The sequence below is a fragment of the Chanodichthys erythropterus genome, chromosome 21 (assembly GCF_024489055.1).
Source record: "Chanodichthys erythropterus isolate Z2021 chromosome 21, ASM2448905v1, whole genome shotgun sequence".
In the NCBI taxonomy this organism is placed as follows: Eukaryota; Metazoa; Chordata; class Actinopteri; order Cypriniformes; family Xenocyprididae; genus Chanodichthys; species Chanodichthys erythropterus.
In genome coordinates, this window is record NC_090241.1 from 31,813,379 (window position 1) to 31,840,846 (window position 27,468).

At 36.3% G+C, this 27,468-nt stretch overlaps 2 protein-coding genes across 3 annotated transcripts in view; one reads left to right on the top strand and one right to left on the bottom strand.

Annotated features, from left to right (window-relative positions):
• Positions 1-20,424, bottom strand: part of gnas (GNAS complex locus) — a 46,709-nt gene extending 26,285 nt beyond the window's left edge. The window contains exons 1-4 of one of the 2 annotated variants that reach the window (XM_067374765.1): positions 19,857-20,424; positions 4,132-4,204; positions 2,428-2,482; positions 2,213-2,332 (exon numbers count right to left, since the gene is read on the bottom strand). In XM_067374765.1, the coding sequence (XP_067230866.1) occupies positions 2,213-2,332; positions 2,428-2,482; positions 4,132-4,204; positions 19,857-20,112 (504 nt within the window). In that variant the 5' untranslated portion in view covers positions 20,113-20,424. Of the gene's footprint in view, positions 1-2,212; positions 2,333-2,427; positions 2,483-4,131; positions 4,205-6,863; positions 8,199-19,856 lie in introns of those variants that run through there. The other variant, XM_067374767.1, reaches the window with a different exon arrangement.
• Positions 20,425-22,327: 1,903 nt separating this feature from the next.
• Positions 22,328-27,176, top strand: tubb1 (tubulin, beta 1 class VI). Its single transcript, XM_067373177.1, has 4 exons — positions 22,328-22,650; positions 23,353-23,461; positions 23,821-23,931; positions 25,967-27,176. Exons 1-4 carry the CDS (start codon positions 22,594-22,596, stop codon positions 27,097-27,099), a joined length of 1,410 nt encoding a protein of 469 aa, XP_067229278.1. The 5' UTR covers positions 22,328-22,593; the 3' UTR covers positions 27,100-27,176.
• The last annotated feature ends 292 nt before the right edge of the window (positions 27,177-27,468 follow it).

Genomic DNA, 27,468 nt, shown 5'->3' on the forward strand with positions numbered 1-27,468 from the left:
ATGTCTAGAACTCCCGCGAATGTTTTGAAAACTCCGCCTACTTTGCTTTGTATCTGAAGGGCTACGCCGAACCCAGCGGCCAGCGCAGCACATTCCGTGTCCTGTCTGAAAAGGCCTTTATGAGTCAAATGCTCAAGGAAAATTTGATTTCTGAATTCATGACCCCTTCAAGTATTTTTACACAAAGAAATTATTTTGATACTTCAAAGTGTATCAGCAATTACAAGCAAAACCAACATCAAACGAAATTTATTTCAGTTAAATCTTAACTGAAGTCATCGTAAAACAATAACTGATATTTAAGTAATGTTCTTTATACAGAACCTTCAGCAGAGGCATCAGTGACGTAAAGTGAGACAATAGTTTTCGATGAATAAACACAACTATGATGTTTTGGAATTATGAAAACAATGAAACACTAAAATATTTCTTCTATAACATGCTTAAGGTAGGGCTGGGTGATATAATGAATATTCATGATATTTCAATTAACCAATGTAAGAACAATATAATTGTAACAAGTTTGAGAACATTATTAAAATTCCTCAAATTTAAACTTTAGTAGCTAAAATGGCATTAGAGTTGGTCATTTTGATACATTTACTTGAATCAGTTTAAACCATCTTTTTCAAAGTATCAATCCAATAAATAAGATTCTGATTAAACTAATTGTTTCCATCGTTCAAAAATGTTGGAAATGGAAATCTACATGTGACATTAAATATAACAGTAAAATACAGGTGTAGGTTAAACTGTTCTTCATTAATGGATAAGTAACATACTTTGAGTATTTCAATTGTTTTCACTGGTGTTTCTTACATTAAACTTTTTGAATGCACTTGTCAACATTGGCTGTTTGGTAAAATGACAGATCCTCTTATTGAGATGTATAATGATGAAATGGCAAAAAAAAAAAGAAGAAGATATTTTTGCTATTTTGCCCATCCCTAGCATGAAGAGTAATGCTTAAGCATTTTGTGTGCGTTTTTCTGTTCATCTCATCTACATATGTTTTTCTCTCCATCATCATGCTAATGCTCTTCACTAGTTTCCTCCTAGCCTGACAGCTTCACAGCTCGTTTTTTTTCCTTTTAATGGAAATATCACAACTCAGCCATGCAACAGTGCTAAAATAGCAGTCATCTACAAACTTCAATGGGTCTTTATATCCTAAAATGACATGACTGAGTTATAAATGTCAATAATTGCTTTGCTTTTTATTTTTGTCTCTTGCTTGCAACACAATCAACCAGTCAGACTGGTTCCCAGTGGGCCCTGGGGCCACCGAGGGAGAGAGAGAGAGAGAGAGAGAGAGAGAGAGAGAGAGGGTGGGGCAGTATCTTCTTTGTAGTAACGCTAAAACTACAACCACTTCCTGCACTTTAACAGTTAACATTCAACTCTGAACCAAGCAGCTATCCTGGCAAACCTGTAACATATCCAGTTTTTTAGATGTCAAAAATACCAATTCTTTGTATTCATAACCTAATAATTCTAGTAATGTTTACATAATGTAGCAGCTAACGATTTAAAACCTTGTCTAAACCAGCAGGTGAACCTATTTTTAAGTCCATGGGGCCACTAAGTTTGAGTCACCTGTAATTAAATCTTAAGCAGGCCCATTGGCGCAGGTCAGGGCGCCTCTCCACTCCCCTTTCCCTAGACACATAGCACCTGTCTAGGTGATGAGGGAGCAGGGAGGTCCTGGGTGACAAGGTGTGTGGCTCAGGTGAGGCCCTCTTAAGGGAGAGTTTAGAGGTTATTACAAGTAATCAGTCGTAATGAACGCCACACCATTATACCTGAGAGTCACACGAACACACACCCACATTTCCCTCAGGTGGGGCGCTTTTTCAATTCACCTATGTGTTGTCCCTAAGCAAAGAATAGCTGCTAATTATAATTGCACAAAGCATACAAGGCCCTACGACCGAGGAGAACACTCAAAACAAACTTGTGGTGAGGTCTGACAAGAAGATCCATGACAATCAGCCCAAAACTAGGTGCATGTATAACGCTTAAGGGATGTACAAACTACGCTTGCACACTTCTTTGCCATTTCTACATTTAAACTTGTTCTATATTTAATAAAAAAGATGCTGGTTTTTTTTTATAACTAAAAACGCCTGTCCATCTGAAAAAAGCGGAACATAATACTGGGATGGTACACGGACTTGGGGGTGATGGGGGGACAGAATATACTTCTACTCACCGCTGTAAACTCAAAGTCCTTCTGATTGGCTAAATTGAGGACGTAATCAATTCGAAACTTATTTGCTGGACAGGCTAACTGGACTGGAGGTACCAACATGGACATTGCCGTCACAATAGTCTGTAAAGGAACAAAGATAGTCAGATTCAGTGCATTCACGTTTTAACACGTTTATGTTTTTACATGGTTAAAAAGTTAAACTCAAGAACACTTACCTCTATAGCTTCTTTTATATTATTCTTGATGTCTTGAATTTTCTGTTTTTTCTCTCTGTAGAAGAAAAAAAAAACACTTGGTTACTTCAAATCAATTAATTTTTAGGGAACATGAAATGAAATAGTTTTAATGTCATAAATGGTATCAATTAAACAACTTAATGCTACTTAGGGGTGGACGTTAAACCCATTTTTTTTAATCACTGTATGAATCGTACATTAGAGTTATTTTTGCTGGAAATTCAACAAAAAATGTTTTACATTTATATTTTTACAAGGTTATTTGTTATAATCAAATAACCATGTGCTGAAGTCTATGTTTGAATAATCCATTGAATTAAATACTTTACAAATTAAGGTGCTTAATCGCAATTAATTACTTTTTCTTTCTATTTCTTTCACTATAATGGATGCAAAATGTCTCACATTATAAAACGCTGGAGTTAAAAATGAAAGACTTGTAACTAATATTATAAAAATGACGGTTCCGACACTCTTAATTCTTATTGGATGAGCTGCAAGTTGTTATAAACCTTATGTAGCCCTGCCCCTTTTCAGCTCTGCGCTCATTGTGTTCTGTCTCCCGGCTTGTATTTCCATAGCATACGGATTTATGAATGAACCGCTTGTTTTAATATCTTCTACTGACATTTGTTATGACATCCGCTTGAAACATTACAATGCTCATGATATTGTTAAACTCTACATAAATTCATAAAATAGTAAATTCATTTCAGTAGCTAATTACTCTTCGACAGTGATGCCATAGAAATATTCAGAGCTATGGAAGTTCACTGACAAATTTCTAAAGAAGGCTGCGCGCTTGTTTGTCTGGCACAAAAGGTCTATAAATTAGCCAAAATACAAACACATGACCATACATAAATTGAATACCATATTAAATGCATGTAAATAATGTATTAGTACATGATTTGTGTCTCGTGAACAAACATGCATTGTATAGAAAAATCTCTAACATTACACAGCATATACATCCAAGCCCTAGCATTAATAATTCTGTTGACTTGACTTTTTCCTGCTTTCTAGTCATCAAATTAGAACTTGTTTTCCAGTTGCTGAAACCACAATTTTATTATTGACTAATTCATGCAACAATTATTTATTTTGTCTTAATTTAGCATTCAAATTTTTATGACTGTCCTAATTTCTATAGCCTCTGTAGTGTTTTTGGACATCTCTACTACACTGTTCGGGGAGTAGATAATAGCAACTTTAGAAAATGTAATCACAAAACTGGTTTCAAACCAGCTATGCATTTCTGGATAGTAAACTACTTATTGAAATAAAAAAGTCAGCATTTAATTATAATGGGATTTTCAGTGAGCATTATCCATAGTGCATATCATGAAACAAAATAAAGCACTGCATTTCACAATAAATATATATACACTAAGGTTATACATAGAACACTCTGAAACACATCAAGAGAACACCACAATAAACATAAAGCACGCCTTTACCACAATGACTTGAATTTCATCCTCCCAAATCTTCAAAAGTAGTAAGACCATCACCGAAAAACATTACAGCAAGACGAATTTGCCAACAAAATGGCAAGCTGGGATTGTTTATGCTCTATATCATACTTGACTGTATGCTAAAGTTATGGATGTAATAAAAAACTAGTCTGAGTTTGACTTAAGCGGAATCAAAAAAGTACATAGATGTGAAAGCCATACTTACTCAGCATTGAAGCCATTGACATGTAAAATGCGCATCTGTTTCACTATGGTGCTTTTCCCCGATTCTCCAGCCCCTGAGAGACGAGCAAGAGAAAGATATAAATCACAAGGGATGTGGGAGGAGGGGGGTCAGATATCACCTGATTCAACAGGAATAATTAATTAAATTTCACAGTAGCATTTCTTTTAAACCACAAACTAAACATGGATTTCTAGCAGGAAATTTATATTAAAATCCAAAGCAGAAACCTGCATATCAATTATTATTCCAAATATCTGTGTAGCAGATTCAAAAATGTCATAAATAATAATGCCATCATAACTATCACATTCAACCCCTTTTATATGAAATATCATAACTTGGTCTGTTACTATGCAAATAGAATTTTCAAATACCCTCACGCTTTATGAATCCATATTTCATATCACACAAGATTTCAAAAAGATGCTTCGTTCACTGATTGTGATAGTTCATTAAATTATGAACACTTCAATATCACCAATCAATGCTCTTGTAAGTAAACCTCAACTACATAGTAACTGGTTAGCCATCCATTAAATCAATATTGAAATGCAAAATAAAATAATGTTAAGGAACTCTTAGAGTCATAGTTGTCAAACACTGACAAAGCTGAATGATTCTAATATTTATGGTCAATGGCGCACAGTTGTCTGAGAAGAGAGTTAACTTCTCCCCAGTACAAGCTACATAAGCTCTCAGCTCAGAAGCATGATGAGAACCGCTTTATCACAACACATATTCTGTTACCAGGCTCCAATTGTGTCAAACAGGCCTGTTTGCATACAGAAATTCCACTTTTGTGCTCCAATTACACTGGTACACATCCCTAAATCATATATCATTATGACACACTTCAATCATGGGTATCTAGAAATATACCCGTTTCCTCCCTTAAATACCAGACATTATGATTTAGAGTGCTTTGCAATGTTGAATACATGGGATTTTGATACAGAACAAAGTACTTTTAGGCCATGTGTATAGTTGAACCATGCTAAACAAATAGAACTGGGTTTTATCAGACCAGTCTCTTAAACAGAGACTAAATCAAATCAAACCAATGTTAAAACATCTTCATGCCTGGCTACAAAAAGGCTATGAAATTGAAATTGATTATATCAAGTTCAAGGTAGCAAGGTAAGTGATGCTGATATAAACATACTAGAGTTTAATGAAAGCAAAAAAGACTAATTAAATATCGTAATTTTAAATAATAAATTATTTTTACTGTATTTACTCAATTGACAAAAACATAAAACAACTGAAAATGTGTATCATTCAATCATTGACTATCAGTAGATTTTGGAAATTACACTTCCAAAAATTCTGTTATTTGCCTGGCTAATACAATGGACTACCAATAATCTAAAATATGAATGTATTAAGCATATGAAAAAATATAGTGGGGAAACATATGTCATCTCTTACTATTATAATTTTAGGGATGCACAGAATTCTAAACCATAAAATAGTACTATGGAAGCAACCCTAGGTATAAAATGTCAAAATGATTTCAAATGTCTTCAGATATACAGCATGTCAAAATGTCTTAAAGTTAAACCTAAACCCCCCAAAAATATGCATTAATCTCCCAATAACTTTAAAGTTATTTTGTTTCCAACTGCATGAACAGGAATAAGCACATTGCTACTTTAACGAAACAATCTTAAGGCGAGACACCCCAGGTGAATAGGGTAAAAAAAATTAATAGATATCACCATACTACCCCTGCTGATTGATAACATAAAAAATTGCAAAAAAATTTTGTATTACAAGTTTTCTAAAATGTTATGTTTAAATATGCAAATGAGGCATTATGTAATTAAATATGCACTAATTTGCATGCATTTCTAGAACGAAAATCTGAATATTGGATGACATCAGGTTCAAAATTTGTGTTTAATTTTTTGGAAATATTAAATTCAAAAAGGTTTTTACAGAGGGAATTTTGGATATATCTTTTATCACTCACATAATTCAGAAAAAATATATATTTTCACCATTTTTCTTTTTTTTAGGAATAAAATGTATAAAATCAAGCAAATTATACATCAACGAAAACCTTCAGAATATAGAGAGGAATAAAACTGTAAAGTTTAGTGTATATAAGTTCTGCTGAAGTGGAGATTTCTGACAAAAAAAAAAAAAAAAAAACATTATTTTGAGAAAACGGCCTTTAAAGATATTTACTGTAATTGAAATCTATATACGCAAATACATAAAGTGCTATAAAACATACACTCAGACTTTCCACCAGTCTGAAAAAACACTTTATGAAAGCCAAAAAGCGCAAAACCTCAAAATTGACAGGTGTGCATTGGCCTGTAGTGTCCCCCCCCTTAAACTCATGAACATGTGATGTGTTTGAGAGTTTGCATACATAATCTCAATGAGATAGTTGTAAATGAATTATAAAAATCAAGCGAGCCCAAATATTTCCATAATGCAAAACGTAATCAACACAAAATCAGATGGGAATGAATGGAGAGACTGAAGCACCACAGGCCTCCAAACCTAAGCCCCGAGGTGTCCACTACTACAGCACAGGAATCCCAATCGACATCATCTACCCGAACAAATGCATCAAATTCACACAAAACGCTACGCGTGACAAGGCCCCGATGACGTCACGCGCGTCAGTCAGCGCGTCCAGCAGGAATCTGCAGCAGTGAGTGACAGAAGAGCCTCAGCTTGCGTTCAGACCAACCTACCTAACAGTAGTAGTCGATGAGTTGCTCTGTAGATCTGTTTGTCTTTCTGGAGCTGCTTCTCTATCTTTTTGTTAGCTTCTCGCTGGGCCTTCTCCTCATTTCGCTGGTCCTCAGTTTTACTGTTGCCCAAACAACCCATTTTCCCGAAAACCCAAGAAAAGTTTTGGGGGGGTGGGGGGGAGGTGAATCTAGCGTATGAATAAATGATCAAAATTCCTTGATTGGCCTCCGATCAGAACACTTTGATGGAAAACCGGGACATTTATACTTGTATGCACATAACTCCCCTGGATTTCGCTGATAAGGGCAGGGGAGCACGGGGAAATATGAAAGCTATGGGTGACTAGTATTGGCGAGAATAGGTGGTGGTGGTGGTGGTGGTGAAAACACTAGGCCGGCCTACAGACGGCCGAGTCCTGTCGAGCGCTTGCTGCTATAAAATATGAGATTTCTCTGTGTGGATGTGCATCCAGCGAAGCCTTCGACGTTACATGAATGATCTCGGCTTTCCCACGACGGCGATTTAGCAAATTTCCCGTCGCGAATCCATGGTCGGTTCCCCGATATAACGACCGACTCCTATTAAAATCATGAATAGCTCCACAAAACGCGATTCTTTTCGGTATCTTGCTGTCGAATCCGTTCGCCAATGCAACGAGACGGGCAGAACGAGATAGAAAGGGTGGCTACAAATTAAAAAAATAAATATTTCCACCAAAATGACGGCATGTGGATCATTCCGCCCTGCGCCGTGGCCGACATGAACCTTTTAACTCCGTTACGAAACGACGTTGTCTGCGAGAAAAATACGGTGGTGCTGCTGAAAAATCCCCCTCAGATTGACGCTATTTTCCCTCCTGTTCTGCTTATGGTGACTGATCGCTTTTTTTCGGCTTGTCCAAATCAAACGAGGCCCGTCTTCTCCGTTACTGTAATTTGAATTTCTCCTCACATCCGTAGGCTTTGCTTTGACGCGAGCGGCGATCCTTACGGTTCTTTCAACCGCAGATGCAAAAGCGACCGATTCCGTCGATTTTTTTTTTACCGGTTATCGCAGTCCGAGTCCGCTGTCAGGCTACGCTTTGTATCCTTCTTGAATTCGGGTGGTAGATCATGTGCATTTGGATACGTGAAGATAAATCCGACAGCACAACGACAGCGATGGATTCCCTACGGACGGAGCGCGTTGAATCCCCAATTGTGGCGAATGAATCCTTTTCGAGGGTGTATTTTTAGCGATTATTTCCTTTTCTCAGTGAATTGTACATTGAGATAGATAGCGTTGAAGAGATGGGTGGGGCAAACAGCTCTCATTGAACGGGCAAGGCTAATCACATGACAGCGTCAGCAAAAAAACGTCAGCAAGCGGCGATTCTGCGGAGAAAAGGCGCCCTCTTTGAAGACATGAATCATACGTGATAAAGTTCGCGATTCCAGCCGATCCATCTTTGACTACTGACAGTTATAGCTGGTTATATGTAGGCAGTGAGATATACTCTAATGTTTAAAGTAGAAGTCTCTCAACCACAGCTTCAACCTTAAATTATGTACATATGCGCATCTTACACGGAATTGGGAACTGAGAACTGTTCCCGATAAAAAAAAAAAAAAAAAACACCGGAGTCGAATAATAATGAAATAATTTTAATCAGTTAATGGTTCTTGAACGTGCATTTTACATCCGAGGTGGACTGAACACCGTATTTAAATACTCGTAGTTCGGTTCCCGAATGGATGACTCTTATGAGTCGGTTCTTTGTATTGAATCACCAACATACAGCGCGACTAGTGCGTTCAGATTCCCGAACGAATGATTCGGTTCTTTTTAGTGAATCAAACATTTATGAATCGTACGGAACACTTACTGAACGTGTACTAAAACATACACATAATGTTTTATTCTAATAAGTGGTGTTTTATAAATAAAAAAATATATATTTTTAAAATTATTATTTTTTGATTAATATGAAGTCAGAACCAGTTCTTGTAGTCTGATAAGTCACCAAAAACTGTTTAAGCATACCTTTTGTAAAAACTGCATTAAATTTACTTCAGATATCTGTTCTTTATCTGAAATGTTATGTAAATCTGAAATTTGCATTGCACCAGGCTATTCAATACGAGCTACAGTTCTTCTTTCAACATAAAATGAGTCATATTTAATTAGTAAAAATGACAAAAAGATTGCTTGAATTTGTGTTCATTGTTTGTGGGTAAATTTGTGCATACCTAATACCTAGGACTTTCAGTGAATGTTAATTAAAACTCCCCCTTTATGTAAGAATTAGTGTAGTACCTGACACATTTGTGTGAAAGGACACTTAATTATTAATGACTGCAGTGTAAATGAATGTAATTGCTCATAGGAGCAAAAAAGAGGGAATAAGTTACTTGATTTTCTTAATATTTTAAAAGTGCAAATAGTTTCAAGGTGTAGCCACTGATTTAAGCACGATTGCAACAACATACAATAGCAACTAGAAGTAAATGCTGCAAAGCCATGTCAAGCTCACGTTCATTTACATGGTTAGAAGTGCTTTTGTTATCATTAAAAGTTTCCTACAACAATATTTAGGTTTTATTTTGTCCTTCTGCAAGATTATTTAATTGTTATAACATTAAATATTAAGATAAATCTGGATAAGCCACATTTTAAGCAACAAAGAAATGTCCAGATAACTTAAAAAGTAGACCTCCGTGTTGCAAATCGCCACAAGCCTTAAATATCCTTTGTGATTATTTACTTGTGCAATATATAACATTTTAAATCAAAAAAACAAAATAAATCAAAAACACTATAAAACAGCATATATCGTCTATTCTGACAATTAATGACTATATTCATTAGACTAAACAGGATAGCAAGGACTTCTTATAGGGGTTTAAAACAGTTAATCTAAATTAAAAGAAAATAAAATAATTCAGAATAAAAATTTGAATAAAAATAGTCTGAACATATGCAGTATATTACTTTTTAATGTAAATATTATACATTACATTCATTAGACATGCTAGAAAGAAAATATACACCGCATATATCTGTCAATAAACCAGATATAACTTGTACTTTGTGAAGTTTTTTTGTGTATACACCCCATGCATTGGTAGGTGTGAATTATAGTCTAGACATACAGAGACGTTTTTTTATTATTATTTTCAGTGTCAAGGCTCTGCTATTTCATTCAAGCTATAGTAACAGCCTAAAGCCAAACAAGTATGTGTTAACTTAAGTCAGAGATTTTTCTAATAAATTTATATTGCGCCAAACAAAGCCTTGAAATAATAACAAGATAGCCAGAGAGTAAACCAAAGAATCCAGAAACATAGTGCTAGTATAAGAGATGATGTCAACACATGAGAGATAAACTACTGTAAAGCAGTGACCGAATTGGAAAATGACGTTTCATTGAGCTATTTTTTGACACACCATGGTCTATTTTTGATCCCTTAATCTTTGTGTGGTGTTCGAGAGCAGAGACTAAACAGACTGATTTGGAAACTTGGAAAGTCTAGTTTTACAGTGAGGTCGTATTATTAAAAGTTAAAAATCAACACAAAGTTAATTACACAAGACACCATCTTCAGTTTCAGTGGACACACCCAATTAAATTCCATTCTGAGACAAAACCAAAGTTATCACCTTTAAATGTAAGGATGCATGATAATGTATGGATAAACTCATAATGGGGATGGTTTGGGTGATCTATCACCAGAAGGTGGCAGCATTTCTCTAATATTTGATCTCCAGCAGACTTGTTTTTTGTGGAACACTAGGCCATTTGTGTCCAGAACTCTATATGCGGTGCTGGTAACTAATTATATGTAATCTGGATTACGTAATCAGATTCCAAAAATTATATACTTGTAATTAGATTATATTCATAATTAGAGTACAGTTACACTTTTATTGATTACATGATTACCTAATATTCACAAAATGACAGTAAATTATTCGTAATTTATTGATTCTTCTTTTTTTGTCTTTTAAATGGTCCTTTCTATGCCTTTTGCTTATGTATATTCAGAAAGACTTCCAGTTTTGTGGAACTACACAAGTCAGAGGCACACAGCATAACAAATAAAATATTTAATCTTTCTGTGTTTTTCAGTTTGATGTTTTTATTTTTTTAAATTTTATGGTTAAATTAATGATTATTTTTTCATCAATAAACAAATCCCCAGCAGTTCTTTCACAAACCCCAGTTTGGGAAACCGTGACGTGATAAAGTTTAAAGCGTTAGTTCATCCAAAAATGAAAATTCTGTCATTAATTACTCACCCTTGTGTCATTCCAAACCCATAAGACCTTCGCTCATCTTTGGAACACAAATTAAGATATTTTTGATGAAATCTGAGAGTTTTTTTTTTTTATCCCCCATAGAAAGCAAGGTAAATACCACATTCAAGGTCCAGAAAGGTAGTAAAGACATTTTTAAAATAGTCAACGTGACTACAGTGGTTCAACCTTAATGTTATGAAGTGAAGAGAATACTTTTTAACCCATAAACAAAATAAAAATAACAACTTAATTCAACAATATCTTCTCTCCCCATCATTCTCCTATGTTGTTACATTCAGTGCTTCCAGGTTCTACATCAAAACACATTATTGGCCGGCTCCTGCGTCAGCATCACATGTGAACAGTGTTGGCCAATACTGAGCCAGCATTCTGACGTGAAACATTTCCAGGGATGGGTAGTATTTATGATACATGTATTTCAAATACGTATTTCAAATACAAAATAGTATTTTGTAATTTGTATTTGATAGGATAGATGAAAATGGCTTTGTATTTTGTATCAAAATACTTTAATGTTTTGTATTTTTTTATTTTTAAAATACTGTAAAATACTTTAAGAAGTCTACCTGATGAAATCATAAAATTGCGGCCTCTGATTGGTGCTTACTCAGTAGTTTGCAGAGACTTGTTGAGATCAGAACAGAAAATTGATCCATATGGAAGAAGGTGGTGAAAGTAAGAAACATGCACGCTGCCAGCTTTCCATCAATCTTTTGCATAAATTGCTATAATTTTTAACAGTTCATGTTAAGTTTTGGTGTTCGTTTGGGTAGCCTATGCTAAATAGTTTACCAATTTACATAATGTTATTGAAAACTATTATACCAAGCAGCAGCCCCCTATATTTATGATTAACAATCAAATGATTAATTAGTTAGAAACTAGTTGCAATGAATACAGGTGCCATCAGTTGTCTTCTTATGAATGACTTTGTTTGTCATTGAGTCAGTGTTGTTGATGCAAAGTAGGCCCTTCGTTACCAAACACCAAGTAACTAAATTAGGATACAATTATGTGTCATTTGCAAACATTAAACTGTTGGTTACTTTAAAACTAACCTTCATCTGGGAGATCACAAGGATATGTGAATAGTCGATCTGTTAAAGCCACAAAATGTAAATTTTTGTAGCTAAAGGTCACACATTCAAAACAAAGGCGAAGCTCGATGGCACCTTGATTTCACGAAATCATGGGAGGTGTTGTCTTCACATCTACAGCCAGTGGAAAAGAACTCGGGCAGAAATAATGTTCATGGATGAGATTATTAACATTACTGTAGTATGAAGCAGAGCAGGGCCGAGTGCTGTGAGAGCTGAACGAGGCCGCTGGAGCGATTGCTAATGAGAGACGAGCGCAACACACGTCACGACAGCAGCTTTGAACTTTTATTATGTCGCAGTCGCCGCTTCCACTTCTTCTGCTCAAGCGTATGTGGGGTAAAGCAGCGCCGTCTTATCATATTAGATACATTTGTGTGTTGAAAGTTGTTATAATGCTACTCTATTGCGAAAAAATTTCATGCTCCCTTGCAAAAGTATTTTTTAGTATTTTTAAAATACAAAAATACAGTAGTTTATTTTGATACATGGTGAGGCTGCTGTATTTTGTAGTTTAGTTTGATACACTTAAAATTAAGGTATTTGGTATTTTATTTTAAAATACATTTTGATGTATTTTTGCCCGACCCTGAACATTTCTACTACTTTTCTGGACCTTGAATGTGGTAATTACGTTGCTTTCTATAGGGGAAAAAAAACCTCTCTGATTTCATCAAAAATATCTTAATTTGTGTTCCGAAGTCGGCACCGATAGCCTAGTGGTTAGTGCACAGACACATGGTGCAAATGCGTTCATGGCGACCCGAGTTCAATTCCTGTCTCGAGGTCCTTTGCTGATCCTGCCCCCTCTCTCTGCCCAATGCTTTCCTATCTGAATAAAGGAACAAAAATCCCATAAATGTAACTTTAAAAAAAAAATAATAATAATTGTGTCCCGAAGATGAACGAAGGTCTTACGGGTGTGAAACAACATGAGGGTGAGTCATTAATGACAGAAATTTCATTTTTGTGTGAACTAACCTTTTAATGCACTTTATTTTGTTTATTTTGACAGTATTTTTTTGGTCTCATTTGCCAAAATTAATAATTAATTAACTAATTAAATGTATTTTGTATTATCCTTGTTTTATTTGCCATAATTTGTTTGTATTATGCATTTTTCTGCCTTTATTTTGTATATAAGTTTGATCACAAAATGAAATAGGATAGAAACAGCACATATGCATGAGATGTGCATACAAAGAAAAAGACATGCGTTTTGTAGTTCACTGAAAAAGTAGAACAAATTTTTTTTTTCTTAATCACTGAACATTTAACAAAAATTGTACTCTTTTTTTCTGGGTTCTTGTCCCTCCTTCTATGGGTTTTTTCACCCATTTTGTCATTGGACAGTAAGTGCTATATAAAACTGTTACACAATAAAGTTTAACACAAACCTTTAACTCAGGACATATTTGTGTTATGTCACATTACATAAGACAATCCCTTTCAAGGAAAGAGGTAATTCTGGGAATTAGTCGCCTTCTCCTTGTCTATTGTTATAATAAGAACTGCATGCCTTCCTCAAGATTTTAAGATCTGCTGAGACCCGAAACAAAAAAGCTATTGTTAGCAGTGTGACAATCAACACGATAAAGTTTCGGCATGCATTACAAACGATTTGGCTTAATTTAGTTGTGTGTAGCCAGAGGTTAACAGCCACTGACTCTGTTAAAAACTGGATGTGGATTGTGTTGAATGTCTTTTGGCATGCCCTGCATGAAGTTACATGATCAACAGTGGACTTCTTATGAGTCCATTCATCTGATTTCATGCAATATTTCATCCTTCATGAGAGGATGTGATTCTGTTTAAGTGAGCAATTACACCATGCAATCACTTAAACTAAGATATTACTCTTGTGGGCTTGCAGCTGTGAGCAGTGAGATCCAGCTTCAACAACAGAGGCAGCAGTCAAAAGCGGCCACATCAAAAGAGTTAAGCTAAGAAACATTTTATTGAGGTCAATTTTGAGTTAAAACGACAAATTATTATTAAAGCCCATAAGCAGGAAGAACGCAATCTATGGACACACTTCATAACCACGCTTCCCTTTTAGACGTGCTCACATATCATGCTCCATATCAAGCGCCATAAAACACAAACACGCAGAGATCGTTTTCCTACATTCTAAGGTTGCAACAATCAGCTTTGTATGTGTGTGTCATCTGTTTTTGAACCGAGCACCCGCATGACTAGTGTATTTTGGTCACAGAGCTTAACAGTTTCTTCGTTTGTGTCGTCGGGCTGCCCTCCTTTTCTTGTGTAACTTGTTAAAAGAAGAAGAGCTCTCATAAAGGTAGCGGCATATGAGGCCTTGTGTAATACTGCTTTATCAAACCATGCATGGCTGCTCTAGCGCTGTTTACACCTCCAAGAAAAGCCAAAGGGGGAAATCCAACAATTCAACGAGTTTGAGAGAAAAAATAAGGCATTGATGCTAGGAATTTCTTGGAATTCATAACACCTTTAAATATAGAATCAACATGTATTCCAGTTGGATGGGCATACCCTTACGAAAAAGAAGGGTGCTATTAGTATACTTCTTTTAAACTGAAAATACTTTCAGTCTACTTGTTATATACTTCATCTCAGAAATACTTGACTTAAGTATACTGACTGAAAAGTCTGAGTATATTAGGCCTGTACTTGTACTCAATCTTTTGATTGAGATATACCTGAAAGTATAACTACGTAGTATTCTAAGAATACTTGGCTTGTAGTTGTTTCATCGTTTAATAGAGTAGCCTATTAAATATACTTTTTCACATCGTTTTACATATAGTCTTATAAACTTGCATTGTTTTAAAATATTGGTTTATAAAGAAATCAGACATGTTCCTAGTTCTGAGTATCTGAATTTTTGTGTAGGCTAGTCCACTTGTAGTGTACATAGGAATTCACTCCTCGCCACTGACTGACGGTGCGTTCCAAACGGGATATATCGCCCTCCGAAGGGCACTTCGGAGTGAAAATAATCACGGCCGCCATATTGAAGGGTCGTTCCAAACCGAAGTGTTCAAAACTGGCCACTTCAAAGGGCCCTTCGGAATGAAGGATTTCGAAGGGTACAACTGATGGGCCCCCATGATCCTTTGCACAGGGAAGTTGTTTGGCGTCACAGAATTGGTACAGGAGGTTAGGAGTTCCATTTTACCTATTTACAGCTCCTTTAATCAGTCCATTCAAATGTTTAAAATACATAGATACAATATACAATATGCTGTGATAAACCTAAAATAAATAAACTAACGTTAAACAAAGGGCGCAGCTTGCACAGTCTACTCCTCCTTGATTGTCTCGTTAACATGACGCTGAAGTGCGTTCCAAAAGAAGAGTTTTTTTGAACCCTACCCTTCATCCCTTCGAAGCTCTCACTCTGGAGGGTAAACCCTTTGAAGGGATTAGGGCATAGGGATGAGTCAGTGTTTTCACTGTTATATGATACGCATCTTCTGAAAGATTACAGAATCTCCGGATCAAAACACAGGAGGAGAAGAAGCTGAAACAAGTGATAGAAAATTGCTTGTGCAAATGTAAAATAACGTGATAATCAACATTAAACTGCATGTAAATCAAAACTGTCTCACTTTACTGAATGAAACCTCGGCCAGGACGAGATCTATGTTTTGAACATTGTTCTGAATCCCATCCGGACAAAGTCTTTGACAAAAATGCAATTTTCTCAGCTTTTTGTTTAAAATGTTGCCTTTTTTATGAAACTTACCCACATTCAAGTGTTGATAAAAAAAGGGTGCATGAAGCTAGAGTTTTAAAAATTAAAGTAGTTAAAGTAATTTTTAATACCTAAATAGGAACATAGCAGTATACTTTAAATGCAAAAATAATATATAAATATTGAACTATAAGTATGATGTTATGTTCACTTAAAGAAAACTTACAAAGTATACTTGCAGTATAAAACTACTAAACTAGTAGTTTACTGAGTGTATACTTCAAAATATACTTTCATAAACTAAAAAAATATATACTACCCCCCAGTTTCACAGACAAGGCTTAAGCTAGTAGCAGACTAAAATGCATATTGTAGCACAACTGAAAGCAACTTCCACTGACATATCTTCAAATATGTCAGTGCCATTGTTTTGTCTCAAGATGCACACCTGTAATGTTTTTTCTACGGCAAGTTTATAAAAGCTACTTAAATGCCCTAACTGAACTAAGGCCAAATAGAGTGCCTCAGGGAAGACATGTTTTTGTAGGCAAAACCCGGAAGCGAGTTAGCATTTTAGGACTTCCGGTTCCATCGCTCTGAAGTCAATGGTTTTTTTTAATGGGTTTTTGCTAAATCGCCTGAAATAAGGTCTGTGGTTAACGAAGCCTTTAAATATTTTCACGTTTTGATCTATGACATAAAACACACCAGTTATAACCTGCTTGTGATTTTTTAAACCTTTATTGCATCTTAAAAACGTCGGTTGCTAACAAATTGCTAAAAGCGACTACTTCCTTTGGCGGGGACTTTAGACGTCATCATGACAAACAGGACATTTGGACAGCATTTCTCATGAAAAAGTGGATAAGTATTCATACACAGCGCAGATCATAATCAGTGAGCATGTTTTTAAATAAAGTTGTTTTTTAAATAAAGTTTGAGGAATGGTGTGCTGTAGTCCGTTTATAGCCTACTGTTAGCTTTTTATATCTGACGACTTTATTTAGGCTTCAAAATTTATAAATGTTGTGTTAACTTGTAAAGATTATCTTGATAGACAAAATGTATAAGTGTCATAACCCTTTGTTAAACACAGAGCTTATTTTTTGCGATTTTCCAAAAGTATATGGGAAAAATATAGGCTTTCGATCGAGGGAACCCGTGCGCCGCTAACTTCCGGGTTGGCCTACAAAAACACGTCATCCCTGAGGTACTCTATCGTGGCTTAGGCTAAGCCCTGTCTGTGAAACCAGGCCTACATGCATTAAAAAAGTAAACTACTAGTATACTTATACAGTCAATCCAAAATTTATTCAGGCAACTTAAAACATTTCATTCATTATTAGAGTTTATTCACTATAGTTTAAAAAAATGATAACAAAATATGACAAGATCTCAGAGTTAAACTGTGTCAGAAAAAAAAAAATCTTAATTATGTCAGATAACACTTAAGCAAAACTTTGTCAGGTCAAAGTGTCAAATAATTTTTGGTTCCAAATTTTTATCAGTTTTACTGGTTGTCCACTGTATGAAGAATTTTTGGGTATAATATGTCACAGTTTACTTTATTTTGCTATCCTCACTTACATAAATGAACTATAGTGTCCTGCACCTACTAGTAAAAAAATATCAAAAATGTCGGAATAATTTTCGGTTTGACTGTAAGTTCACTTGTACAGATGCATTACAAATGAGAAACATAGTTGTGAACTAGTTGTGCACTTAAAGTTTACTACTGTTACACTTATAGTACACTTAAACGTACGCCAATTTAGTCCCAAGCAATATTAAAATAGTACACTTACAAGTTTACTACTAGTACACTGATATTATTTTACTTACTACATAAAGTAGACTTTAGAATATACTTGAACATTACTTAAGTATACTTTATAAAATGAACTACTTCTTTTTCGTAAGGGAAGACATATCTCATCTTTTGGTTTACAGAAAGTATTCGGTGGCACTTGGTTTTTATCCAAAGAGGAAGTTGCCACTTGACTACTGCAGAAGTAGGCGGAAGGGGAAAAAATAATAAGATATATATGACACAGGAATAGCATTGCAGTTTCAGAAAAGGAAAACAGTTTCACTTCACTTTTGTACAATTTCAGACTAGAATCATCAGAATGTCTAGATGTATGTTCTGCAAAAATGTCTGAGTTTTTTTGGTACTTATTACTCTTGTTACTAATTATTTTACTCTTTGCTAACACACACACACACACACACACACACACACACACACACACAACAAGTAGGGCCAGTTCAGCTGCCACAGATTAGATCTTGACCAGATGTTTTCACTGTTAAGACAGTTCATGACAATCACAGAGCCAGGTTTAGTCTAAGTTAAAGCACTCAGTCCATATTAAAATTCAAAATTACTTTAAATGCTCTTTTTGCACTGTATACAATTTAAGGAACATATTCAAAATAGCGGTCAATTAATTTGCATTTTTCAGTGACCGACAAAAACCAGGGTGACCATAGTTTCCACCAGAATACCACAAAACAGCACTTTCCATGGACAGAGAAAAAATAGGACCTGAAACTAAAAAAAAAGTGATCATTTCATTTTCTTTTTCAACAAGTGGTCATTAAAAGGAGGCACTTTATTTTTTATATATTATTTATGGATTTGCATGTAAATACAGATTAAGATTTATGTGAATTTATATTTTCTATCGGTAAACATTGAATGAACGTCAAAATTAAATCAACAAAATGTACAAAATTATAAATAAATAAATGAATGAACTTACGAATGAGAGAATGGGTAACACAAATTTTCACACTTCAAAAATGTAATAAGAAAAGAGATACCACAAACAACTCTTCTAATGCAGAAGAAGTTATGGGGAAAAAAATAATAATGCAATGATGCAACTTCTGAATTCCACTAAAATAGCAAATCTGGTTATTTGATTAATGTCTTCATAAAACAGGAGACAGAAGGAGCGGGACAGGAAATAACTATTTATAAAACACTTTTGAACATTTGAAACAAACTCCACCCACAAGAATTACATAACTAATTCCTCTACCTAGAGAAGTAGAACCTAAAAAATAAGATTTAGCCAACAGTACAACTGAAGAATCAGTGCAAGTGATGGAATAAAAACAAAAGCTTCACGTTTCTGCCTTGCCTAGCCTTGACTTCCACTGTAAGCATATTACTGTAAATGCAATTGTAATCTGGTAATCAACAGCAGGCCACAGATGCTCTCCATAGATGCTTGTATTGAACCCATAATAGTCTTTTTAGTCATGATGCCCTGATTTTGTATTAGGTCTAAATGATGAAGAGAGTAAAAAGTATAATTTTATAATCCTTAAAAAATGTGACTGAGTAAAATCATAGCTGTTTTAAAATGTAGGCTAATTATATAATTTCCCACTGCAATAAATGAAATATCAATCAACAGGTTACATACAAAATGTCAAAAACACAATTATCAAATGGTTTTAATTGGTACACTTAAACGTACTTGTTTTTATATACTAAATTGGGCCAATTTAATCCCAAGCAGTATTAAAATACAATTTAAAAATAAATTGGCCCAATTTAGTATATAAAAACAAGTACGTTTAAGTGTACTAATTAAAACCATTCTATAATTGTATTTTAAAACGGCCAAAATCAACATTTTAAGCAACTTTGATGCATTTTAAATCTAGTTACATTTTTATCTAGTGCTAATTTTGTTTTAGACTCACAAAAATCACGCCTTTAATATCGCTGACGCTTAAAAAACTACTACAGTATTTAGGTTGGAATGGCGGTTACCATGGTAACGTGTTTTAAGGGGCCAGCAGCCGCAAACTTTACGTTAGCTTCATCAGCTTGTGGCTGCTCTTATTTACCTTAACTGACAGCGGATAAAGTAGTCGCACCATCCCAGAAACTCGTCTCTTACCTAATAGCAGCAGCCTGTGTGTTTGCTTGTACTCTCTCTTCTCCGCTTTCAGGGTCTTGTCAATGTTTCGACTCCGTTTGTTCTCCGCTTTGACCCGCGCCCTCTCCTCCACTCGCCGCCGCTCCCTGAGCTGCGGGTCACAACTGTCCGAATGGCCGGACTCGGCATCTATGCCGGGGTTCGCACCGGTCCGTCCGCCGGTGTATGTGATAGCCGATTGTGATAACCTAGATCTGAAGCTGTGACACATCCCCATGGCCAGTGCTGGGATCGAACCGTGAGGTGTTTAACATCCGAAAGGAACAGTCATGTAGGATAAGAACACCATGATGATGATGATGATGATGGATATCCAGGTCAGGTGGAGAGAAGGCTCGCTATCCCTTACAGCCTTATCGCTCAGGCTTTCCAAAGGTGTCAGTTAGCCTCATCGGGTTTTCCCTCAGGTTCTGATATGGACAGGAGTGAACTTTGACCTGACACGCATAGCGTACTTTTCACTGTTTGTTATTCTTGCTCTACTATTTCTGGACCCCGCTCCAAGTCCCTCCTTGTCCGCTGGAGCTCTCGCCGCTCCTCTCGCTCTCGCGTGCTGATCTGAGATCAGTTCCCTGCCGTAACTTTTGCACAGCGTTAAATTTTCACGAGCAGCAGGGGGAGGTCACTCGCTCCGTGACGTTGTATAAATATTTGCGGCTTCACAGATTATTTTAAGGGAGATGAAAAACTTTTTAAACGAGTTACATAATATTATAATTGAAATTAAATTCCGTAAATATAGAAATAAATATTTATATACATTTATAATCAAATTTACACTTACTGAGTGAAACGAAGTATTAATTTCAATTATTCCCCCTGGCGGTAATATTATCTTGGATGTTATTCATAGTGTTGTATAATGTTGTTGTTCATTGAAAAAAAAAGGTCACTCGGTGACGTCACGGGGAAAAATTGCAATCACAATATAATAATAATTTCCTTTATATATTTATATATATATTATATCATTGTTATTATTAATAATTTGTTTTAATTTTGTTATTATATATTTTATTGTATTATATTTTAGATTATTTTATACTGTACATTGTTATTACTGTAGATAGATAGATATAGATCTTTTGGAGGTAGAGGGTGCAAAAAAAATGTAACACTTGTAATAATAATATCCTGTAGGTGGCGTTATTGTACACCATCATGAAAGTTCATGACAAACTTGATGGCTAAAAATTATTTTTAGATGAATGTGATAAAATAAAATCTAAATAAAAATGTTAGATAAAATAAAAGTGTGTGTTTGTGACATATCAGGACACAAATTTGAATAATGACCAGTATGACATAGGTATTACAAGGAGAGGGTGACTTATGAGGACATTACCCCATGTCCCTGTTTTTCAAAAGGCTTATAAATCATACAGAATGAGTTTTTGTGATAAAGTAAAAATGCAGACAGTTTCCTGTGATGGGTAGGTTTAGGGGTAGGGTTGGTGTAGGGTGATAGAAAATATGGTTTGTAATATAAAAACCATTACGCCTATGGAATGTCCCCAAAATTCACAAAAACAAGTGTGTGTGTGTATGAGACAGGTTACATAGATAAAGTGCATAATGTCTTATTTTCTATAGGATGACAGATGTCACATGTTGAATAAAATAGTCTGAATAAAAGACTCAGTATATAAAAGAAAAGCTGACTCTCTTGCCCTTTATCATTTGCTTTCTCTCATTCCCCCTCTTGATGTGCTCTTTCTGTTTGATTTCCCTTAATAAAATGACTCGTAATTATGAAAGACCTCATTGTATCTACAGATCTGACACAGTTTGTACAAACACCACAGCACTTTGCTAAATAAATGACCGCGCTCCTGTTTCTTGGAAGGTTGAATAACTCGCACAATAGCTTGCCTTCTGTTCTTAATCTGTCCTACAACGTGCCTCATGCACTGACATTATCTACAACAGTGAATTCGCTTCACACTTTGCCTTGGCTTCAGGTCTTTTGAACAACTAAGTTCTTGTGGTGTATCTTAACTTATATTATTCATTGTTGTTTGGATTTTGACAGTCAAAAATCAGCTTAATGAATGATGGAAAGATTATTATTGAGTTAATGTTTAAATGTAGGTTAAAACAACAGACAGTTCTTGTGAAAACTACTTTGAGCACAACAGTGGCATCTGTTGGTAAAATATAAATCTGCATATATGCTGCCCTCCAAATTAAAATTCCAGACCATTAGGATGTAAAAATATATACTGTACAGAAATACCAACAAACTTTAACTCTTGTTGCAGGAAACACTGAGACAATGAGCATGTGGTCTGCCTGTCTCTCTGACGGACTGTCACTGCATTGCACCAGATAGGGCCTGCAAGAGTCTTATCATGAACACCAGAGACAGTGACTGGTCAAAGCTCATGATGATAGGACTTTTCATCCCTCTTTTGAAATATTAAAATGTTAAATATTCTTAAATACTTCATAAATATCATCAGTTTGGTCAGTCATAGTTTGCTAAACTTTAAGCCTACAACACAGTTGTTGTTCTTCACTGAAAATCATACGTTTCTTCTGCTAGCTTGCTAATTCAGTGTCACACTGACTAGCACATTATGTGGCATATGGGTGACTCCCTCTTAATGATGTCATAACTGGTGTTACACACACAGTGGGCACCTCAGACTCACGGTCAAGGCTATTCCTGCTCTTTCAGCTTGCCAAATTTATCATTATGCGTGAGATTGTGCATCTACAGATCGGACAGTGTGGGAATCAGATCGGCTCAAAGGTGCGATGCCTCAAAATATGTATTTTTATGTATATTTTTATGATTAGCAGCTGCATTATCAACTTGATTCAAGCTTGAGATTCAGAGAAATGAGCATGCATTTCTGTATTAGGAGTATTTTTTGTAGTTTATTTATTTATTTGTTTTTGTCATACTTTTCTTTTATTATTATAGTATTTTTTGGAGTTTCCTATTTTACTTTGAGTTTGCTTATTTTGAAATGTATATTGCTATTGGCTAAATCTTTCAGAAATGTGGCTTCAGTTATAACATATAGCCAAAAATTGTCTTTACTACAATGTTTAAAGTATAAAATGTATTTTTAAACTTAATAAATATTTAAAAATATGGTACGTGCGGTCATAGGGTGTTCACCCTAGTGTGGTCTACTGTAAGATAAGAGACACAGAGCCTCCTCTGATGGGCTAGGCCTTCTTTATCATAGAAATGAGCGGCTTGTGAATTGCTGTAGAATTGTGGTAAAAAAAAAAAAATTGGAATGGCATCCGGAAGAACAAGTGGAAGTCACTTAAACTCAACTGATAAGCCAGTTGTTGAAGGTCTGGACTGTTTTTTGTCATTTGAAATCCAAGGTTTCCTTCAGTACTGAAGATATCAATTTGATCAGGTCAAAGTATAATAAATGGGAGAAAATATTTTGACTAAGTTTCAAGCAAAAAAAAGGTTTCAATGTGTTTGCAGTTCTGGGAGGTGATCAGTGATGAACATGGTATTAACAGAGCAGGAGCGTATGAGGGCGACATGGACCTTCAGCTGGAGAGGGTCAATGTGTACTTCAATGAAGCTCATGGTACACAGACCTTCATATTATATGTTTTCTGATTGTATACAGTCGACACATTTTTTTTATTGAATGCAATGACATTTATACATGTTTAGTGCAAAAACAAATGTCTATATTATATGACATATTATATCTATGTAATATTTAGTCTAGTATTGGATTGTATTTTTTTTCAATCAGGGGCAATGCATCTCATGTTAATTGAAATACAACCTGTATTTCTGACATTTTTGTTATTATTGTAAATTGTGAGTTATATATTTTAACAATCATTATCTGGTAAGTGGGGCAATCTTGCAGTCGAGGTACACAGTAACTTCCTATAGCAAAATTGTCAATGACTGAGATGTTTCATTGCCTGTCAGGTGGCAAATATGTTCCAAGAGCATTGTTAGTGGACCTGGAGCCAGGCACTATGGACAGCGTGAGGGGCAGCAACATAGGACAGCTCTTCAGACCGGATAATTTTATACACGGTGAGTCCACATTCATCTACAATAAAGACATTATTTAGGCACCATGAGAGTTGATTTTTTCTCATCTCATATAAACTATAGATAGGGTTGGTTTCATCACCTCTGAAGCGTTCACTCTTAAAAATAAAGGTTTCAAAACAGGGGTTTCACAGTGATGCCATAGACCAGGGATTTCAACTCTGGTCCACTTTCCTGCAGAGTTTAGCTCCAACCCTAATCAAACACACCTGAACAAGCAAATCAAGGTCTTCAGGGTTACTAGAATCAGGCTGAGTCCAAAATTGCATACTTTCTTGAGTAGGCACTTATTTTGAATAAGTAATTACTTCACAACCACTAAAAATATGTTCTTTATGTGTATGAATGTACACATAATACTTTTCATAATCATGTGACCTACCAGCGTCAGTTGTGTCGCTTCACCGCCATTCACAAATTCTCTCCCGTGGCCTCATTGGATAGTAAATTGTCCATCGTATACACGCTTAAGAATTTCACCAGAAGTAGTAGGTCATTCTGGGAAATTTTTGCCTACTCTTAAATAAATAGTGTGAATTCGGACATACATTTTTGGTCACATACTGTTTTTCACTTACTATATAGTAGGGAAGTATGCAATTTCAGATGCAGCCAGAGGGTGCATCTCAATCAGTTCCCTAGGTCGTGAATCATTATATCGAGTACATGAATTTGTTCACTGGTAAGGACAGTAAGGTCGGTGGCTCACTACACATTGGGACACTGATGATGATGAGAACGTCCTCGTTGTACAGCGTCACCACTGGAATTTATGAACAACAGCAGAACTCATATTTTTCTGACATGTATTTTTTATGTTATTTATAGTACATTATAATAAATACTTTGATTGTTACATATGCCTATAACATTTCAGCCGTTGATTAATTATACATTTTAGCTAGATTATGTTCAGTGCCTGTCTAGCAATGTATGTTCATGCTGAAATAGTTTTTCTCAAAACATCTATCACGTGTGTGAGTTGGCTGATTTATGTTTTGTGGCGCAGAACTTTCGTTAAGGGAACATAGTGAGCGTCGATGCTCCCTGGTTTTCACCATGCATTGTGGGACTTTTTAGGGAGCGAACATTTCAGTGCACTGGAAGGATTTTGCGACAGGCAGCCCTTAAAATGGCCGACTCCCCGATCGATCGATGCCCTGACTACTGAACTAGGGAGCTGACAGTGATGGTCTTAATATTGAGAGATACCAGGGTGTGTGGCTCTACCGTAATGGCCAACTTGGATCACATGTGCCTTGATAACCAATCACATTACAGCCTTCTAATCCAAAACCGCTCCCTATCCACTATATAGTGCACTATATCAGACGTCGGCCATTTTGAGTGAATTCCATCCGACTTCATTCCCTACTTTCATTCACTACTTGCAGATATAGAGCTGTCAAATGCCATACACTATATAGGGATTATTGAATGAGTGAACAAGTGAGCGGTTTTAGACACAGCTAATCACTATTTGTGGGTATCATAGAAATGAATAAGAAGTGCTGTAAACTGAATCCTATTTGTTGCGAAATGTAAAAAAAGCATTTTTTTGAATGTAAACTCTACAAATAGATCAATCCGAAACTAATTTTTAAGAGCAAACATAACTGATTCATTAGCTGTTTTCCCACAAAAGCAGTGTATTCAGCATAGTGAAGCCTCTCCTCCATTGACAAAAAAAAAAAGCCTCTGGTCCTGGTCTTCTTCCCTGCGTACCACAGCATTTTTTTTTTTTTTTTTTGCTTACCTTGAAGGCTTGCCTTAAAATGGTTTTGCTAGAAAGTTGCAGGTAGGTCATTTTAATCAAGGTTGCAGGTAAACTCAGTAGGAAAGTGGATCTGGAGGGTCAGAGTTGAGAACTCCTGCCATAGAAGAACCATTTTTGGTCCTCAAACTCTAAAATTGATTGACAGAAGAGTTCATTCAGGAACATTTCTAACATGGCACAATGCCATAATGTATGCCGTAACGTCATTCCTGATGCTGCTTTCTCTCTGTAAATGTAAAGGCAATTCTGGAGCTGGCAATAACTGGGCCAAAGGTCACTATACGGAGGGCGCAGAACTTGTGGAGCAGGTTGTGGATCGTGTCCGTAATGAAGCCGAGAGCTGCGACTGCATGCAGGGGTTCCAGTTTGTCCACTCTCTAGGTGGTGGCACTGGTTCAGGAATGGGTACCTTGATTATCAATAAGATCAGAGAGGAGTATCCTGACCGCATCATGAATAGTTTCAGCATAATGCCCTCGCCGAAGGTCTCCGATACAGTAGTGGAGCCGTATAACGCGACCCTATCAATACACCAACTGATTGAGAATACAGATGAGACGTTTTGTATTGATAACGAAGCGTTGTACGATATCTGCTTCCGCACTCTCAAGCTCACGACTCCAACTTACGGAGATCTCAACCACCTCGTATCCCTCACCATGAGCGGGATCACGACCTCCCTCCGCTTCCCAGGTCAACTGAACGCTGACCTTCGGAAGCTGGCCGTCAATATGGTGCCCTTCCCGCGTCTCCATTTCTTCATGACAGGTTTCGCTCCTCTCACAGCACGTAGAAGCGAACAATACCGTGCCCTGACGGTGCCCGAGCTCACCCAGCAGATGTTCGACTCCCGTAACATGATGACCGCATGCGACCCACGTCGAGGACGCTATCTGACAGTGGCGGGCATTTTCCGTGGTCGCATGTCCACTAAGGAGGTTGATGAGCAGATGCTCGCCATTCAACAGAAGAACAGCAATTACTTCGTGGACTGGATCCCTCACAACGTCAAAGTGGCCGTATGCGATATCCCGCCACGAGGCCTCAAAATGGCCTCCACCTTCATCGGAAACAACACCGCCATCCAGGAGATATTCAAGCGCATAGGGGAGCAGTTTTCGCTCATGTTCCGACGCAAGGCCTTCCTGCATTGGTACACGGGTGAGGGCATGGATGAGCTGGAGTTCACAGAGGCGGAGAGCAACCTGAATGATCTGGTTTCAGAATACCAGCAATATCAGGACGCCACAGCCGATATGGAATACGATGCAGAAGATGAAGTGACAGAAGAAGAGGGTCTGCCATCAACAGTACACAGCACTCGAGCAGAGATTAAGACTGAAGTGGTCACTGAGACTTCTGTCAGCGAATGAGCTTTAGTGAATATACACAGCAAAATCTCCAGAGTTAAATCAACTCTTCTCAGAGTACATATGGTCCCTCTCTAAATAGTGTTAAAATAACACTAAAGCAGAGTTAAAGTTAATGAGATAATTAAGTAATTAATTGATGATTGTGCATTAGTGATGAACGCATGCTGTTAACAAGCAGAATCACTGAAGAAAAGAGAAACACAAGAACTTCAACTGACTTCAGTCACAGCCTTATTAATTGCTTAATTATCTCATTAACTTTAACTCCGCTTCAGTGTCACTTTAACACTATTTAGAGATGTACTCTGAGCAGAGTTGATTTAACTCTGGGGATTTTACTGTGTAGCATGAGTGGATCTGATTTTGTCA

Excerpts from the sequence above, each read along its gene's own strand:
- tubb1 (XM_067373177.1), top strand. The coding sequence starts at position 22,594 with ATGCGTGAGATTGTGCATCTACAGATCGGACAGTGTGGGAATCAGATC. Across the intron at positions 22,651-23,352 it reads GGAATCAGATCGGCTCAAAG|TTCTGGGAGGTGATCAGTGA; the intron begins GTGCGATGCCTC and ends ATGTGTTTGCAG. Across the intron at positions 23,462-23,820 it reads GTACTTCAATGAAGCTCATG|GTGGCAAATATGTTCCAAGA; the intron begins GTACACAGACCT and ends ATTGCCTGTCAG.